The 17,200-nt window shown below is 41.3% G+C and overlaps 4 protein-coding genes across 6 annotated transcripts; 2 read left to right on the top strand and 2 right to left on the bottom strand.

Annotated features, from left to right (window-relative positions):
* Window positions 1-605: 605 nt before the first annotated feature.
* On the top strand, window positions 606-8,499 carry LOC132787601 (uncharacterized). Of its 2 annotated transcripts, none has more exons than XM_060794759.1 (10): window positions 606-1,025; window positions 2,926-3,066; window positions 3,133-3,344; window positions 3,406-4,702; window positions 4,890-4,995; window positions 5,058-5,881; window positions 5,940-6,651; window positions 6,716-6,906; window positions 6,963-7,438; window positions 7,639-8,499. In XM_060794759.1, exons 2-10 carry the CDS (start codon window positions 2,996-2,998, stop codon window positions 7,854-7,856), a joined length of 4,107 nt encoding a protein of 1,368 aa, XP_060650742.1. In that variant the 5' UTR covers window positions 606-1,025; window positions 2,926-2,995; the 3' UTR covers window positions 7,857-8,499. The 2 variants fall into 2 exon arrangements, with proteins under 2 accessions (XP_060650742.1, XP_060650750.1); XM_060794767.1 differs by lacking the exon at window positions 606-1,025 and adding an exon at window positions 2,385-2,403.
* LOC132787625 (dolichol-phosphate mannosyltransferase subunit 1) lies at window positions 8,157-9,104 on the bottom strand. The gene is made up of 3 exons (XM_060794801.1): window positions 8,962-9,104; window positions 8,679-8,889; window positions 8,157-8,613 (listed from the first exon to the last, which is right to left on the bottom strand). The coding sequence occupies exons 1-3, from the start codon at window positions 9,063-9,065 to the stop codon at window positions 8,203-8,205; spliced, it is 726 nt and encodes a 241-aa protein (XP_060650784.1). The 5' UTR covers window positions 9,066-9,104; the 3' UTR covers window positions 8,157-8,202.
* A 506-nt stretch (window positions 9,105-9,610) lies between these two features.
* Window positions 9,611-13,487, bottom strand: LOC132787611 (putative 1-acyl-sn-glycerol-3-phosphate acyltransferase acl-2). 2 transcript variants are annotated; one of them, XM_060794780.1, is made up of 3 exons: window positions 13,181-13,487; window positions 10,521-10,718; window positions 9,611-10,458 (listed from the first exon to the last, which is right to left on the bottom strand). In XM_060794780.1, exons 2-3 carry the CDS (start codon window positions 10,694-10,696, stop codon window positions 9,807-9,809), a joined length of 828 nt encoding a protein of 275 aa, XP_060650763.1. In that variant the 5' UTR covers window positions 10,697-10,718; window positions 13,181-13,487; the 3' UTR covers window positions 9,611-9,806. The 2 variants fall into 2 exon arrangements, with proteins under 2 accessions (XP_060650763.1, XP_060650771.1); XM_060794788.1 differs by lacking the exon at window positions 13,181-13,487 and adding an exon at window positions 11,251-11,299.
* Window positions 13,488-14,461: 974 nt separating this feature from the next.
* On the top strand, window positions 14,462-16,861 carry LOC132788605 (zinc finger protein 436). Its single transcript, XM_060796100.1, has 2 exons — window positions 14,462-16,525; window positions 16,630-16,861. Exon 1 carries the CDS (start codon window positions 14,589-14,591, stop codon window positions 16,509-16,511), a length of 1,923 nt encoding a protein of 640 aa, XP_060652083.1. The 5' UTR covers window positions 14,462-14,588; the 3' UTR covers window positions 16,512-16,525; window positions 16,630-16,861.
* The last annotated feature ends 339 nt before the right edge of the window (window positions 16,862-17,200 follow it).

Below are 17,200 nucleotides of genomic sequence, written 5' to 3'. Positions count from 1 at the left end.
GGATAAATCCGTTGAGGGGTTCATCAGCTATTGGTTTGTGTCCGAGCTAAGATATTTTAAAAGTTAACAGTAAACACAGATGTTTTATAAATTATAAAAATCTTATAAAAAGTATATTAATCAACTTTATATCTAAGCCTTTTAAACTATAATTAAATTCTTAAAATCCAATCTGACTAGTTGCATGTAATTTGAATTCTCCAATTGGCATTCCTATTTATTAATGGAATTGAATAATTATTGCATTATAAGGAATTAATATTTTTTAAATATTAAGTATTTATTCTTAACTAAATTTTAAATCATATCAGCTGCCTGGTAGTAATGAGCAAATAATGCAGCCTACTATTGGGTGTCGCTGTCAATCAGTAAAAGCTTTCACAAATTTCTACGCAATATGAAGAAGACTCATATAACTGTCGAAAGTGTTGCTACATATTTTTGTTTTTGCATTCTGTTGCCCACTACGTTTTTCCTTAAGCAATGCAGCCCTCGCTTGCTCGCTCACCTACGAGAACGGTGAGAACTTCTGGGAGAGTGTGAAAGCTCTTTGGCCGTTGAAGCTTTCGTCGTTTGTTGGCGTCGAGAAATTTTCCAACGCTCAGCAGGCAGAACGACGCACGGCACGGAGCGAAACGCACAAAAAACGGGAAAAACTAACCCAAAACCGCGCACAACTGAAAAATCAAAGAAAAAAACACAGGCTAAAAAAAAGAAGAGCAGAAAACAAGTTGCTATTTTTTTTATGTGTATGTGCGTCGAAAATGTCTTAGTGCAAATGTGAAGCGAACGTTTTGATTAAGCAATTAATTGAAAGCGCTTTGAGTAATCAAAAAAAAAGAAGTGAAAAAAGAAAAGCAACAGCAAAAATAGCGAAACAAAAACAAAAAACGGCAAGTGCAAGTGCAGTGTGGGTGGAAATGGTTTATTAGAATTATTATTATTAGTGCGGGGTGTGGGGCAGAGCGAGGCGGAGAAGGCGTGCAACGAGAGGGAGGCGTGAGGCGAAAAGCGCGTAAAGAAAAGTAAGTGCCAGAGAAATGTGTGTATTTAAATAAATCAAATAACCAACTAAGCGATGCATACACACACAGACACACACTTGTTCAAACACATATACACACACAACTCAGTGTAAGTGGCATATGCGCAAAATAAAAAAAGATTATTTAAAATAAAATTCAAATCGAAAACGAACATGATTATGATGATTAAAGGAATGCTGTGACATATTAATTGCTATTGAGAAATTTGAAATAAGACAACAACAACTCAATGTTGTATGCGACAAATGCGCGACAAAATGTCGAACCCAAAGAAAGGCCAGATAAAAAAAATTTAAAATTTATATATAAAACGTGTTTATTTATAGCACAAACTGAAGCAACAACCAACAACAAAATGTAGCGCGATTGAACATATTTTGATATCCAATAAATATACTATTTAATTTAAGAAAAAGAAGAAAAGAAGAAGAGGGGGTTGCGGGCGGGTGCTCCAGCCGTTTGCGCGTCAACAATTTTCAAGCGTGTACACAAAAATCCAGACCAAGACCAGACCAGACCAACGAACCCACCAATACACCAATCCACCAGGCAAACCTACCCACCCTACTACCCCAAACCACCCACCCAACTAGGCAGGCAGGCAGGCGGCCACTTGATTAACGCCAATGCCAATTCAAACGCACAAAATCTCTATAGAACTTGCACAGAGAGCATGCGTTCAGAGAGCTTTTACGCTCTCTTAAATTGTTTTACACACGCTCTCTCTTTGCGCTGGCGCTCGCTCTGCGTCATTTTGTTCGCTCTCCCTCTTGCGTTCTATCTGTCGCAGGACGTATTTAATGCACTATTTTTTGCTCCCCGCTTTTTCCGTTTCTTGTTGTTTTTGTCATTGACCTGTTGTGAAAAGTGGAAGGACGCAAAAATGTTCAAATAGTTTAAATATTTATATCTCATGACAGCTTTAATATGCATAAGTAGTGTTGTAATCTTTATCAAATCTATCTATAAATTAATATATTAACTCGTGTACAGTGTGTATTTTATTTGCCGAGTTCAGTGCCCCCTTCTACCGCCCCTGTCCCCGTCTAGTGTTTTATGTGTACCTGGCATAAAATTCAAGCCTAGGCATTTTCAAATGCTAACACAGCAGAGTTAATCGATATAGGGGCACTTGAGGACCTCAGGCGAACATACACATTAATGTGTCCCCCGAGATACGCTGTAAACCCAAAATTGTTGCTGCTCCAGTGTGGCCAGTTTACGATATGTTGGAGGGTTTATTCAGAACTTGCAATAATTATCCAATATGCGCTTAAATTCAAAAATATTTTATAGTACAGAAAGTCATTGCTATTTGTTATGATTCTAAGTTGTCCTTAATCTATATGATTATATGGTAAGTACTTTACAATATTGCTTCACTCTCAAGATTATTTTTTTTTTTGTATGAAAATAATAACGAAATGATAACAAAGATAGGTGCACTGTTACCTAACTGGGCAACTTAAACAAATCAGAAATAATAAACAGAAAATTAATTATGTCAGCAGCACATAATAAATATAAAGTAAATAAAGATTGTATAAATTGAACCTAAGGATATACGAGAAATGTATGTCCCTCAAGATTATACTATACATTTGTAGTCTACTTATTGGAGCAGCTTCAAATAAAGCTTTACCAAATAGTCGAATTGCATTGTAAAAGCTGCTGAAAGTTTACTTAGTTCAAAGCTCTTAAGTTTCTATTATTATCATTAAATCCTAAATTTAAAAAATAAAGGTTTTCAAAATTTTAATGAAATAAAATATATAAACATAGTTTTTACAAAAATATATACATATATATGTATTTTTATAGCAGTGTAATGAGATAAAGAGATCAATTAACTAATTTTCTCCATTCTATTACATTACAGGACATTAGTCAATTTTAAGTTAAACCCAGAGTTGAAATAAGTAAGAGGGTGAAGAGGAGAATTTTTAAATATGGGTAACGTCTGCAGTTCGGGGCAGAAGAAGAAAAAGGACAAGGATAGCTCCTCGGAAAAGTCAGATGAGTAAGTACCAATTGATTTTAATGATTAACTTTAAACTAATGCTTCCTTTCTTATATCGCATGACAGCTCCCCACCGTATCAAGAGAGCAGTGCGGACAAGAAGGATGCGCTGCTGGGCAACGAAACGCAAGAGACGAGCGAAAAGCGAGCTCCATTGGCAGATGTGGAGGCGTTGCCGGAGACGACGCAGTCACAAGATACCAATGGCAATGCCCAAAAGCAGCAACAACAGCCACAACACCAGTCCACACAGCCAAAGCCCAATGCCACAGAAAAGGGTAAGTAAGCTTCAAAAATAAATTCAACATCTGCTAATGTTCTTCCTTAACTCACTTGCAGATGCTAGCACACCACAGGCAGCACAGGCGCCCAGTGATGTGGCTACGGCCAGTCCTGGGATGGGCAATCTGAGCATGCTGCAGGGCAAACCGCCGCCCGGGGGTCGCAAGATCGAACGGGACAAGAAGATTGTGATCTATATATTGGCGGACAACAGCACCGAGTACAAGAAGCACAAGCGTGTCATCTACAGTCTGTACAAACATTTCAAAAGCAAGTGCCAAAACAAGGGATTCGATTTCATCATTGCCGATGTCCATGACAGCGACACATGCTCCAAGGAGACAGCGGCGGGAACGGGGAGCACACATCACGATCAAAGCAATGGCAATCCCAAAAAAGATTTCTCTCGGCTGCAGGAGGTAAAGCGCTGGACGCAAACACCACTGGAAGCTCAGGGAGGACACGAGGAGGCAGCCAATTGTCTGTGTGAGATTACACGCCATGTGGCTGGTGCCTACATTATACCCATTCTCTTTTTGGGCTCCACACTGGGCACCCCAATGCTGCCGCTGACCATCGAGAGTCAGGACTTTACCTCGGTGCTCAGTGCGGCAAGTGACGCTGAGAAATTGCTGCTGGAGAAATGGTATACCATTGACAATTCGTATCAGCCGATGTGTCATCGTCTGTACACCCAACAAATCGATCCGTATTCGAGTCAGGTGAATGGGGAATTGAATGAACTACTTGCGGTACTGTTGCGTCTGTTCTCCGACGATGTGAAGGACTCGTATCTGACCACAGTGGTGGAGCAGGAGATTAACAACACAGTGCTGATGAGCCAGGAGCTCGCTAAGCGTTGCATTTGGATACAGACGGGTGCTCAATATTCCCGTGCACCCGACAATGCCAGCCAACTGGAGCTAGAGGTGTTGCGTCGCATCACCCGCATCTATGCAGAGCTTAAGAATCAGTTGTGCGAAAAGAATCTCATTCGGCTGCTGCCGACTATGAATATACTGGACGATGAGCTATCGGCGGTGATTGAGAGTTTATTGGACAAATCGTTGGCGGGCATCTTTGAGGAGCATCATCAGAAGAGCATTGCCCACAACACGCTGGGCGTGGATCGTGTGCTGCTCGAGGAGCTCCAGCTTATTGGACACTACTCCAAGCTACTCGCACAAAACTCGGCCAATTTTGACATTATGAACGATGTGAAGCGTTACATACGCGATGCTACCGCACAGCCTTTGGTAGTGTCCGGAGCGCGTGGCAGCGGCAAGAGTGTGCTAGTGTCCAAGATCATGGAGAACGTGCATCGCTGGAAGCCAGAAGCGCAGCTTGTACTCAGGTGAGTGCCTATTTTATTTGGGATTATTTCTTGAGAAGTAACTAACTGACTAACGGACTGACAGAACCAATGAACTTATAACACATTGTTCATGATATAAGAGCTAGAAGGATGATATTTTTATAAGAGATACTACTGCTTTTAGGCACTTGCTCACCCATTAATTAATTTTGTACTTTCTTCTTAGGTATGCCAACCTGAGCGCTCGCTCCTCGGATCTCACCTCACTGCTGGGGTCTATTGCCAATCAGATGTCGGTGCTAGAGACCGGACAACAATGCCAAGTGCCACATGTAATTACCAGTTTTTTTTCCTTTAAATAATCAATTATATCACAACTATTTTTTTTTCTTAGGCACTTGCTGCTTATGCCGGTGTCATTCGTGAGATACTGGGACGTCAACAGCGCTTCTTTGTGCTCATCATCGATGGCGTGGATGAGCTGCAGCGCGATGCAGTGCTCGACTGGTTGCCGCTGCAGTTGGGCACTCATGGCAAACTGATACTGACCGTCAGCGAGGACGAGGATGAGGATGCTAGCGCTGCCACTGATGACACGGACTCATCCTTCGATATGCTCGCGGCGCTGGCGCAGCTGGGCATCCAACAACGCTGCTTCCTGCGACTGCGTCAGTTCACCGAGCGCCAGTGGAACGACATACTCAGCTCGGGTGGCGGCGATTTCTATGCAGCAAATGGTGCACTAAAGTTGCCCGACGATTGGAAGTCGCTCCACGGCAAGACGCCATATCATGCCAAGTCATTGTGGTGGCTCGCCTGGCTGGGACATGTGGCGCAGCCGATTAGCGAAATCGGTGACATCAGCAGCAAGATATTGCAAGTGCTTGAGAGCAAGTTTACGGCTGATCAGGTGGAGCTGCTGCTGCTGATAGTGCGCTTGTCGCCGTGGGGCATAAGGGAGAGCGATTGCTTGGGGGTATTTCAGAAGATCACACAACTGGAGGCGCAGGTCGCCTTTAAGATCTGGTCCAAGTTCTGCTGGCTGATGGGACCAATGCTCTTAAGTCTGAAGAACATACGCATAGCGGACCGTAGCTTTGGACGCGCCATCCTGGCGAGATATGCGCAGAAACAATGGCTGGTACATGAAGCGCTGCGCGACTATTTCGATCGCCAGGACAGCGAGTTCAAAGGAGCAGCCGCCGGCTCAGCCACCACGTAAGCAAACGCAACTATATATATCGAGAGTCTATATTAAACTCTTCTCTTTCTGCAGCTACAACTATCAGAAGTACTTAAAACTGCCTTATCATCACTTCTGTGCGGTGATCGAGGACAAGCCGGCGCCGCACAAAATCGACATACTGTTCAACTGCTTCTACTTTACGGATCTGCAGTGGATTGCCAACAAGGTGCATGCCACGGGACCAGCTCATCTCATGCACGATCTGCTCCATGCCGAGTGGCTAGCGGGCCCCAATTGTGTGGGCTATGTGCATATCAATTTCCTCAAGGAGTTCCTTGTGCGCTATCTGCATGAGTTGAGCTACGATGGCCAGCAATTCTATACGCTGATGAAATACTATCTAAAGACACGCTTCAAAGAGTCCTCAGAGCTGAAGGATGACGAGAAGATACGCTCGTGGTGGGAGTACACCAATGAGCTGGAGTTTGCCTTTCTCGAGATACTCAATGCCGACATAGATGCCAATCCCAATGAGGAAACAACCGCAGAGGATGGGGAAACTGCTGCTCCAGTAAAAGGATATGATGTTTTGACGAATCTGCCGCAGCCTGGTTGCTATGTGGCTTCAATGTCAACGGAGCGTGCCGAGATTTGCATTTGGGATGTGAAGAACTGTTGTCGCATTCGTGAACTGCAAGGCATACAGCAACCGACGGCAATGTGTCCTGTGGGCAACTACGAGGCCGCTGTGCTCTGTCGTCGCGAGATACGCGTCATTAATCTTGACGAGGGCAAGTTTAAGGTGAGTTAAAGAAATTAACTTGTTAACTGTTTCTTATATTATATTATCAACTCATCTATTATAGGTAACACTTAAAGGCGTCATGAACCAGAAGATGCCGTACTTTGGCCAGCATGATCAGCATCACTTAGTCTGCCTCTCGCGCAATCGCATGTACGTGAATCTCATGAATCTGGAGTCGGGCGATTGTGTGACCACCTTTAAAGCAGGCGAAGATCGTTTCCTCAATTCGCTGCTAGTCTCCGGCGATGGACGGTAAACATGAACAGCTTAATTTATTCAACTTGTTTTATATATGTTTTACTCATTAGCATCCTCGTTTGTGGAGATGAGACACAGAAGCCTTTCCCGTTGCTCGTCTGGCATCTATCACAGCGCAAGTTGCTCTACGATCTGCGCATACCACATCATGACTTTGTCACTTCGTTGTCGGCTATCACACACGAGGGGTCTTATGTCTGTGTGGTAGCCAAGGAGCTTAATGAGCCAACGACACCCAATTTCATAGTTGTCTACGATCTGCAGAGCGGCACTTTATTCAAGAAATGGAAGCCCAGCTGCAATACGGTTGCCTTGGCCATCTCTCAATTGAATGCATGTGTTATAGCTGGTCTCGAAGATGCCAAAATCTTGATTTGGGATCTGGTAACAGGCAATTGCAAATGTACATTGGTTGGACATAATGCACCTGTAACCTTCCTTAAACTGGATCCACTGGGCAAGGTGTTGCTGTCGTTCGACAAGGAGGGACGCGACAGCGCCATACGCATGTGGGAGCTCAGCACAGGTGAGCGAAGGGAAGAGGTTTCCAGATAGTCTGTGTAAATAGATCTTGTGATAGAAGAGTATTAGAAAAAATGTAGCAAGCAGAAAGACAGCATCTCCCATTCCATCAATTTTATGGTGTGTAGGACACCTCTTTTATTAAAGATTAAGTTTTGGGTGAATCCAAAGAGAGATGGTTAAATATTTCTTATTTCTTCACAGCTAAATCGTTGGCCGTTTATAAACCGCCGGCACAGATCACCACCTCCGAGATACTGCCGAATGGCGCCTATGTGGTGCTGGCTCTCAAGGATCGCAATGATCTGCTGACGTTGGCCTTGAAGAATTACGGAGACAGCAATGCGGATGCATTGGAGGATGACTGCGGCACATTGTACGGCAATCCCGATAACCAGCACAAAGTCTTTCAACTTGAGTAATTAAATTGAATCAATTAACATTAGCTATCATTATTCAAATTAAACACATACGATATACCACAACAAAACAAAAAAAGAGATTACAAAACAAACAAAAAAAACTAAATGAAATGAAATTATAATTCTGAATTATATAAAATATCGCTAAAGAAATTCTCATGCATAATTCATTAGTTGTATGTAAAATTCTATAACAAAAAAAACCAAAGAAAACAATTTACCAGATGTACAAAAAGCTAAAGAAAAACCAAAAAAAAAAAACAAAAATTATAAATTACAAAAATTACAACAATTCAAAAGTCCAAATCATCAAAGTTTATTTAACATTGTCTAAATTATCTAAATCTTAAGTGGTGGCAAACAAATACAGCAGATTCTTGGCAAACTGAATGATCTCAGTGCCGCCCAACTTTGAAGTGCCATAGATGCGATCCACAAATGTAATGGGCACCTCGGCAATGGTGAACTTATGCTGTCGGGCACGCACCAACATCTCCATTTGGAACACATAGCCCTTGGACACACAACTGGCAATGCATTGCTCCAACACTGGTTTCTTATACAATCGAAATGAGCCCGTCAAATCGCTGGCATTGGGACGTAGCAGAACCTGGGACAGAAAGTTGGCACCACGCGAAATCAGCTTACGTTTAAAATCCCATCCAAATACGCCGCCATCGCCAGCATAACGAGTGCCCGAGACAATGTCATAGTCGCCTGACTCCTGCAGCTTAATGAACTCGGGTATGAATTTGGGCTGTCAACAACAGGTAGCAAAGGTCATTAGGCTGAGTCAGTGCAATGTAATCTCTTTCTACTCACATGATGACTTAGGTCGGCGTCAATGATGATGATAAAGTCGCCGGTCGCATGCTTAATACCGTGTATGTAGGCGGTGCCCAGGCCTAGCTTGGCGGTACGTGGTCGCAGCACAATCTTGTCCTCACCGTATATCTTTTGCAAATCCTTTGCCACATCCAAGGTGCCGTCCGGACTGCCATCGTCAATCACAATCACTTCGTATTCGTAGCCGCTGCGAAAAGGCAATTGTTCTTAATTTTTTTGTTGTGCGGACGTGTCTATTTTATTGGATGACTTTACTCACCTGGCCTTCATGTATTTCACTATAAGCCATATGATAATTGGTAGGTTGTCCTTTTCATTATATGTGGGCAGCAGAATGCTGTATTTGTGGCCATTGGTTGTCATTTTGTTTAGAATAACAAATAATAATTAAGCAAAACAGCCAGTGATAGACGAGGTGAAAAACATCGATAGCTTTTGTGATGTATCGGTGCTTATGAACTTCAGTGCAATCAACGATTTTTTATAGCAAGCATCGGTGTGCAAATTATTTGAAAGCTTAAAGTAATTAAAGTATAATTTTATAAAGGCGAGCAATTCAATTTAAACAAAGACATTAAAAAACTGTTTTTTAATATTTTACCTTACTAGAGAATTAGTGGTTCCATTTTTAATGTTCAATAGAACCACTTGTGTACTAGCTCGGAGCAATCGATAACAAGTTGGCGGTATCAGACGATAAGAACAGTCGACATTCAAATCGACACCGTGACAGCTGGCAAGGGCAATTCATTATATGATAAAAGTCGCTGTTCCGTTTCGTTGCTTTATTAGTTTTTTGGCTTTGGCATACAAATTATTTCAAATATACCCGCACACACATATACTTACACAATATATGTATGTATAACTTATGTAAAAAGATAATAACATTAAAAATTAATCAAAAATACATCAATGTTATCCACATAACTTAACACTATTAAATTAGCTCATATTTACTATATATAGTATGTACATATCTGCTTTGATTTCCACAATATTATCAGTAACAAAATATTGTTTGGCTCTTATTAAAAATACCGTGAATGTGCTTTGTGTTTTTCGTTTGTAACCTGAGTTCTCAATTTTAAACTAATCCAAAGTTTACGACTGCTTTTTCGCTGCCTTCGACAAGGCCAACGATTGTGCCTCTTTCGTCAGTCGCGTGTATTCCTCCTGCATGGTGGAATAGCACACCTCAATCAGTTTATCCATGTCCTCCTTTTCGTAGCCTTCCGTAGAGATTTCAGGCAGAATGTTGATCAGCGCATGGCCAGGGCGAAAAGCTTTCTTCTCCTCATCGAAGAAAGAGTATTTAGAGATGACCACTGGTTGAATGGTGCACTTGCTCTGCAACGCAATGTGGAATGAACCCTTCTTGAAGGGCAACAGAGTATCCTTGGAGTTGCGTGTGCCTTCGGGAAAGACGAGAATCTTGCAGTTACGCTCCTTTATCGCAACCGCTTCCTTTTGCAGAGAGTTAATCGAGTCCGATTTGCGCGAACGATTGATGTACAAGGTGCCCCAAAGCCAGGCGCCAACGCCAAAGAAAGGCATGTAAAGAATCTCCTTCTTTGCCACCACAGTTGAGCGGCCAATCACGGGCCACAGATAAGCGAGCACACATAAATCCAAAGCGCTCTGATGATTCATTAACACCACGCTGCCGTGCTCCCTTCTCACGTTCTCCACTCCACGCACCTCCATGGAAATACCCATTAATTTGCACAGTTGTAGGAAGAACCATGAAGGAATACTGTGAAGGAATATCAATAGATTAGAACTGATAATTGAGTATGGTAAATTTGATGTACTCACAGTCCATTGCGATAATCCCTGGGACGCAGAATCATGAAGGGAATACACACCATGACAATGGCACCAGCTCCGACCAGGACAATGCACATCCTCATCTGGTAGGGCGCCTTGGCTGATATGCTCAGGATCAAGGCCACAACACAGGCCAATCCAATAACCTCACAAGTGCAAGCCATCTTACTCAGTTATCAAGCAGTGCTACAATAAAAAAGATAAAGAATTTAAAACATTCATTATAAATTGAAACCAAGAAAATCAATGTGAACTAAGTTAAAATATTTTAGCAATGGAACGGAATATTTGACTTGAGCAATTAGTAATTATAATGCCAGCGTTTTGAATTCCCTTACACCTTACAGTCCCTGGTATAGTTTTTGTTACATACGAAACCTGCAACTGCAGACAGCTGTGATAAGTAAACAGATCAATTACTGGAAGGCAAAGTGATATCGGTGATAGCTTAATCGATTTAAAAACACTTCCACGACCAGATAACGAATCACTAGCCTGGCAACGCATGTTTACAGCTCTCATATCAAGTTGCTTTATTATTATGCAGAGTACCCAATGGGAAATTGGAGAAAAGCTAATTTAAGAGCTCAATTTAAGATTAAGAAATTTGCCAAACTTTCCATGAGCGGCAAGGCTTTATTGCTAGCCTATGACGGAAGTAGCTTACTACTTAAATTTGTTTTAGGTAGCTAATTTAACGTACTAAAGTGGAACTCACAAACTGCACTATTATTATTAGCTGTAGTTTAATTAAAATTGTTTGACGTCCGACACTGTGTACGGCACACAAAACACTGAGAAACCCATTTAGCAATCACTCAGGTAGCACCTGAGTATCACTGAAACTAAGGCAATTATTACTCGTAATACTTGCAAAAAATAATATAAAAGGCTTATCAAAATTTTCGATTTTTCTAAGGCGTTGAACTTTGATATAACGCTGATACATTTTTACCGCTATATACGTATTAGAGGAGCCCCACAGCAACAATGTTAAAATAATTGTTGTTACTTTAGATTGGATTTCACCTTCAAGTTATTTCAATGGACGGATCATAGTACTATATACTATGTTGTGCTGCTTTATCAAATACATGTGTATATCTCAAGTGCACCACTTGCCGAAGTAAGCTTTGTATAAGCCTATTAGTAAAGCTAATCGGAACAAACCCACTTCTAATAAAAATGAGGGTGCGTTCTGATAACTATGGTTTCTATTTATATTAAATTCTATTGAATTTCATAACAGCAAAGAAAGTTTAAATGATTAAAATATAAAAATTAATATATTAAAGACTTTTAAAAATTCATATTCATTGGAATTTCTTTCTGTTTATGACCGAAATCATTTGGTGTTCGTTCTTATTTTATTAATTGAATTTTGTATGCTTCATTGCACAAATCTAAATAGCTTAAACGTTTTCAAATATTTAAAAAAAATGTTGTGCGCCTAAAATCCTTTTACAAATGTTTGTACCTAATACTATTACTAATCTTTTTTCCATAGTTTATTGGCTCACACGCGTTCCACTATAATGCTGATAAGAATTATGGCGGCTTAAAATTATGGTCATTGTTATGATAGGATGCTATAAACTTATGTTTTACACTCGGCTAAGCTATTGTTTTTGTTTAGAATATCAGTCCAATAATGACCGCACCCGCCGATGTTCTTAATCTATTATGACGATCGCGTAAAATTTCATTCACGTAGCATTCGCTCATTCTATTGATAAGATTATGGCATGATTCTGACAAATGTTGAAACACAAAACAAAACATACATACGAAAAAGTGTTTGTGTGTATGTATTGCATTACAACTACAGCACACGTAATTTACTGGGCTTTTGGTGGGGGCGTTAGCAGGGGCGTGGCAAAGTGCCCACGCCAATTAGCCATCAATTTACGACGAGCACTTTCGAGTTCAAAGTCGACAGACAAACAGAAAGACAGACGAATGCAATTCTAGAAATGTGCAAAAGACACTTGTTATAGAACAGGGGAGAGACCTGAATCATCAGATAGATGATGATGATGATCGCTCAATTTATAATCGAATGACTTTTAAGTGATATTTTATTACAGACATGCGTTAGATTTGTGCGACTGACTTAATTGAGAGGTTATTCAAGAGCATTTTACGAAATCAATGTACTTGTAGTAGGAAAAGAAATTATACGATGAAGGTAATATCAATTTTGTAAAAACTCTTAAACACGCAATATGTATTAATAATGAGATTGAACTTTTAAATGATGTGAAGTAAACAGGAGAAGGGCGCAACATGTCGTTGTACACACACAAACACATCCAGCATTGTATTTGTGCGTGCGTGTGTGTGAAAGCTAGCTAGGTCAGCAGAGCACACCATAAACCTGTGGCGAAGACGATGGCAGGGATGTTCGAGTATGGGGAGGGAGCGAAAAAACAAGACAATTATTGGGGACAGGGTGGTTCATTGCGCGGTCACGCATGGGGAAAAAAGAAACGAGTGTATTGCTAGGATACTTAGTAAGTATGCATGTGCACAAGGGAATACGCTACATACATATATGCACACCCATACATATGTATGTACGTAGGTATGTGTGTCACTTGTATGGCAACAGGAGGAATTGACAAAAACACTTTCCCTGTTTCACTTACTCTACTGCTGGACCAAAACGTAAATGTATTATTTTGTTATTTTCGTTGCTGTTAATTGATGTTGCGTTTTTCGCGGATCAGTTGCTCTTCGAATGTCACAAGCATTTATTTACCGGTGCCGATTAAAATTAAATTTTCTATGCAAATCACGCGATTGATTAAACTTAATTGCTTTTCACATTTCACTTTAATGATATAGAATATTAACGATAGTGTTCAATTCAGTTTAAATTTTGTATGATTTAAGGAGGTTATTAATTTGACCGGGTGACCGTTTAACAAACCATCCAACAACACAAGTGAACGCCAGCGCTCGCTTTTTACAAATGCCAGTAGGGTTCTAGTGAATTAAATGAGCTTTCGCATGCTCTAAGTTTTTTCCGTCGTAGTGTGTGTGCGCGCGCAATTGTTCCAAGTATTGGTGTGTGCATGTGCTTCGCACTTTCGTGCTCTAAATTGAAACTCGTGAAAATTTCTTATTTACTGTGAATTACAAATTTAAATCTTTATTATAGAATAAAATAGAGAGATCTGAACTGATATATATATTTTTTTTTATCTTATATATGTATGTCCATATCTAATTAAATCTTTTGTATTTAATATTTAAATAGTCGAGAATAGAATCAACAAGTATTTCACACTAGAGACGTAATTTCACGCAGTCATCTCTATGTCACATAAACACTGAGTCACACTCACACAGTTGTACACAATTTACGCGTCAAGCAGAGATAAGCGACGCCAGCCCTACCTAGTGAAGTACTATGCTTGGAATTGACAACCCCAACAAATCTGCACAAGAGAGATGGGGAGTAGTTTAAGAGAAAATTTATGCCCGGTGGAATACACATGCAGTAAAGAATCAGTAAGACAATTTTGTTTTACATACAAATAAACCTAACCGTAAATGCAAATGCCTAATAAAAAAACTTGTTATTCCAAAAAATTACTTTTATTTTGTATTCAATTGCAACTAAATTCATATTTGGAGGTAGTGTTTCGTGCTTGCTGTCCATGATACTAATAACATTAAACATAAAACTAATAACATGAAGTTCTATATATTCGTGTTATAGCTGACTGGCATCTGAAAATGCTTAATAGTCATATTTGGTTAATTAAATAATTAAATTTTTTTTTACCAATTTTTTTAAGACGGTTGGAAGTTTTTTTAATTGCGCGCCAAGATTTAAATAGCTGGTATGATACAGTAGGTATTTTAAAGAAGTTTGGTATATTTGGTTATGCAAGTTATGGTCCTATTGACAAACATCGAAACATCGCTAGTTCTATCGAGAATTGTCCATCTCTAGAGAACACATTTGTTTTACGCTCGCATTTTTTTCGTTGCCTCCCGCGTTTTGCCGCTCGGTGTTTTGCACAAAGTGCAATTACATTGCAAAAAATGCTTAATTTAACTGCAGACGACGCTGCAGTAACAATCGAGAAGCTAGACCAAAGATCTGCAACATCGCCAACAACGGAACCACCACAATGCCGTCTGTGTCACGCTCGGTCGGCAATCGACGCGGCGTCGCCTAATATATATGAGGTGACTGTAAATTTTGGCCGGCAAGATTCTGATGAGAATAGCGATGAAAACGAGAAACACTTGATTGTTGATGTTTGCGAAAGTGTTTGGGGCGTTAAGTACGATCGTCACGAGTTTCTACCCGAACTCATCTGTCGACACTGTTTACAAATGTTGAAGGAATTGTATCAGCAGCGTAAAGACATGGAGCAGCGTGAAAGAGAATTGTTGGAAGACCTGAGGAATGTAGTCAAACTGGATCCTAAATACAGACCGGGGCTTAATGGCAATCCTGGTGTCTTTGAGCTAACCGATGCCGAAGAAGGTTGTGTCGTTGTGGATGTCGATCCCGATCAATTGTGCGAGACGAGCGACGATGAATTCTTGGGTTCGGATGGCGACGCTGATGGTGAGGAAGAGGATTGGTACGATGACGACGAGGAGGAAGCACAAAATGAGCCAGACGAAGATGCCGATGTGGAGATGCCACTCGGCATGGATGCAGCACAAATGGCGCTAATGCAGGCGCATCAAACAGTCGATGCTTTGGCCCAGGCGAATGCGCATCCCAAGAGCGCCTTCCTCTGCCAATACTGTGATCTGGCCTTTACACTGCAACCCGACTGTCAGCAACATGAGCTGAGTGCTCATGATCCCTCCGTTCCTTATTGCTGCAACTACTGCCAACTGCGTCTGGCAACGCGACCCGGTTTGATAGCGCACATCCGGGAACTGCACGATGCTGAGCGTCCTTATGTGTGTGCGCATTGCAACAAGGGTTTTGTGCGTCGCTCGGACCTCAAGAAGCACACAATTGTGCATACAGGTGTGCGTCCATTCTCCTGCAACGTGTGCTCCAAGAGCTTCTCGCGCAACACCAACCTGACAAAGCATCTGCGCATTCACAGCAGCGTAAAGCCGTTTGTATGCCAGAAGTGTCCGCGCTCGTTTCAAACGCCGCTGGAGCTAATGAAGCACACACGCTCGCATTCGGAAGTGAAACCGTTCCAGTGTGGACGTTGTGCGGCGTCGTTTACGCGGCGGGATAAGTTGCTGATGCATCAACAGGTGCACACGAAGCGGGATGCCGAGCAGCAGCAGCAGAATGCTCGCTTGCAAATGAGCATGGCACCAGAGCAGCTGCAGATGCCATTGCATCCATATGTGGAGACTGAGCAGCAGCTGCCCTATGCTTATCAGCAACAGTTGCAGGGACAGCAACAGCCACAGCAACTGCAGCCGCAGCCATTGCAGCCACAGTTGCAGCCCAAATCGAGATCTACACCAAAGTTAACACGCAGTTTTCGTTGCGATGTCTGCGACAAAGGTTTCCAGCGTGAACGCGATCTGCAGCGTCATCGTGCTTTGCATATGGACACGCTGTTCGCTTGTAAGCTGTGTGGTCAAGGATTCAATCGCCGCGAGCAACTGCAACGTCATGAGCTGGAGGCACATGGTCCCAGTTATACGTGTTCCATCTGTTGCATCACTTTCCTGCATCAAACGGAGCTGGAGACGCATCTAAAGGTGCACGAGTTACAGCACAGCGTGGCCAAAAGCACACAGGAGGCGTTGCAAGCGGCAGCAACAGCAGCTGCCATTGCGGAGCAGAGCCGAATAGCTGTGCCACCATCAGTAGCAGTAGCGCAGGCGGCGCCTGTTATCAGCCAGGAGCCAGTGGCCATGGTCAACATGAAGCCCACGCAAGCCGAGCTGAATTTCTATAGCAACATGATACCCACGATGAAATTGGGATTCTATAGCGAGACACGCCCCGAAGAGCGAAACGAGCTTTGAATGATTAATTCCATGTACGAATAAATGCATAATTTGCGATGCTGTTAAGTACACATTGCTTCTATTTTGATATACAATTGTATTTCATTATTTAATTTGTAATTATTATGTATTTTAGGTCAATTGCAGCATCCCAATCCTATTTTAATATTTCCATGTGAAAGGATAGATGTGTCATGCTCCTGATATTATGCTAAATTTTGGAAATTTATTTTATATTGAAGTCAATTCTCATTTGCCAGGAGCATTATTATTATCATTTGGTTAAAGTCTTTAAGAAGCACACCCTGTAAATAATTTGGATAAGGAAAAAATTGGAATTTGTCAAAGTACATATAATATCGTCAAAATTACTTTTTCTATTCAAAAAGTATGTTTAATATAAAAAAGTGAGACAATCTATTTTGCCAACTAATATTTGAATTGTTGTAAAACATTGTCATAACAAAAAAATTGATCTATAAATAATAAGGATTTTAAGGAAATGATGCAACTGCAAAAAGTATCATAAGTTAGGCGTATGTTGCAGTTGCAGTGTAGCATGATCAATCTGCCTGCGTCTAATACAAGTCATTTTTTTTGGGGTTAGAGAACTACTTAATTTTGCAGCATGTGATTTATGTGGAGGGAGTTCCCTAGTTTTCAGATTCCTCCCGATCCCCAGCAAACAACTCTATCGCTTTGCGTTC

Source organism: Drosophila nasuta, chromosome 2L, assembly GCF_023558535.2.
Source record: "Drosophila nasuta strain 15112-1781.00 chromosome 2L, ASM2355853v1, whole genome shotgun sequence".
NCBI lineage: Eukaryota > Metazoa > Arthropoda > Insecta > Diptera > Drosophilidae > Drosophila > Drosophila nasuta.
Note: the sequence above shows the minus strand (reverse complement) of the source record. Positions and strands in the feature narration are given on the sequence as shown.

Coding starts and splice junctions, on each gene's coding strand:
- LOC132787601 (XM_060794759.1), top strand. CDS start 2,996: ATGGGTAACGTCTGCAGTTCGGGGCAGAAGAAGAAAAAGGACAAGGAT. Junction 6,907..6,962: donor CTAGTCTCCGGCGATGGACG/GTAAACATGAAC, acceptor TTTACTCATTAG/CATCCTCGTTTGTGGAGATG. Junction 7,439..7,638: donor CATGTGGGAGCTCAGCACAG/GTGAGCGAAGGG, acceptor ATTTCTTCACAG/CTAAATCGTTGGCCGTTTAT.
- LOC132787625 (XM_060794801.1), bottom strand. CDS start 9,065: ATGACAACCAATGGCCACAAATACAGCATTCTGCTGCCCACATATAAT. Junction 8,890..8,961: donor GTGAAATACATGAAGGCCAG/GTGAGTAAAGTC, acceptor GCCTTTTCGCAG/CGGCTACGAATACGAAGTGA. Junction 8,614..8,678: donor ACGCCGACCTAAGTCATCAT/GTGAGTAGAAAG, acceptor TGTTGTTGACAG/CCCAAATTCATACCCGAGTT.
- LOC132787611 (XM_060794780.1), bottom strand. CDS start 10,696: ATGGCTTGCACTTGTGAGGTTATTGGATTGGCCTGTGTTGTGGCCTTG. Junction 10,459..10,520: donor AGGGATTATCGCAATGGACT/GTGAGTACATCA, acceptor ATTCCTTCACAG/TATTCCTTCATGGTTCTTCC.
- LOC132788605 (XM_060796100.1), top strand. CDS start 14,589: ATGCTTAATTTAACTGCAGACGACGCTGCAGTAACAATCGAGAAGCTA.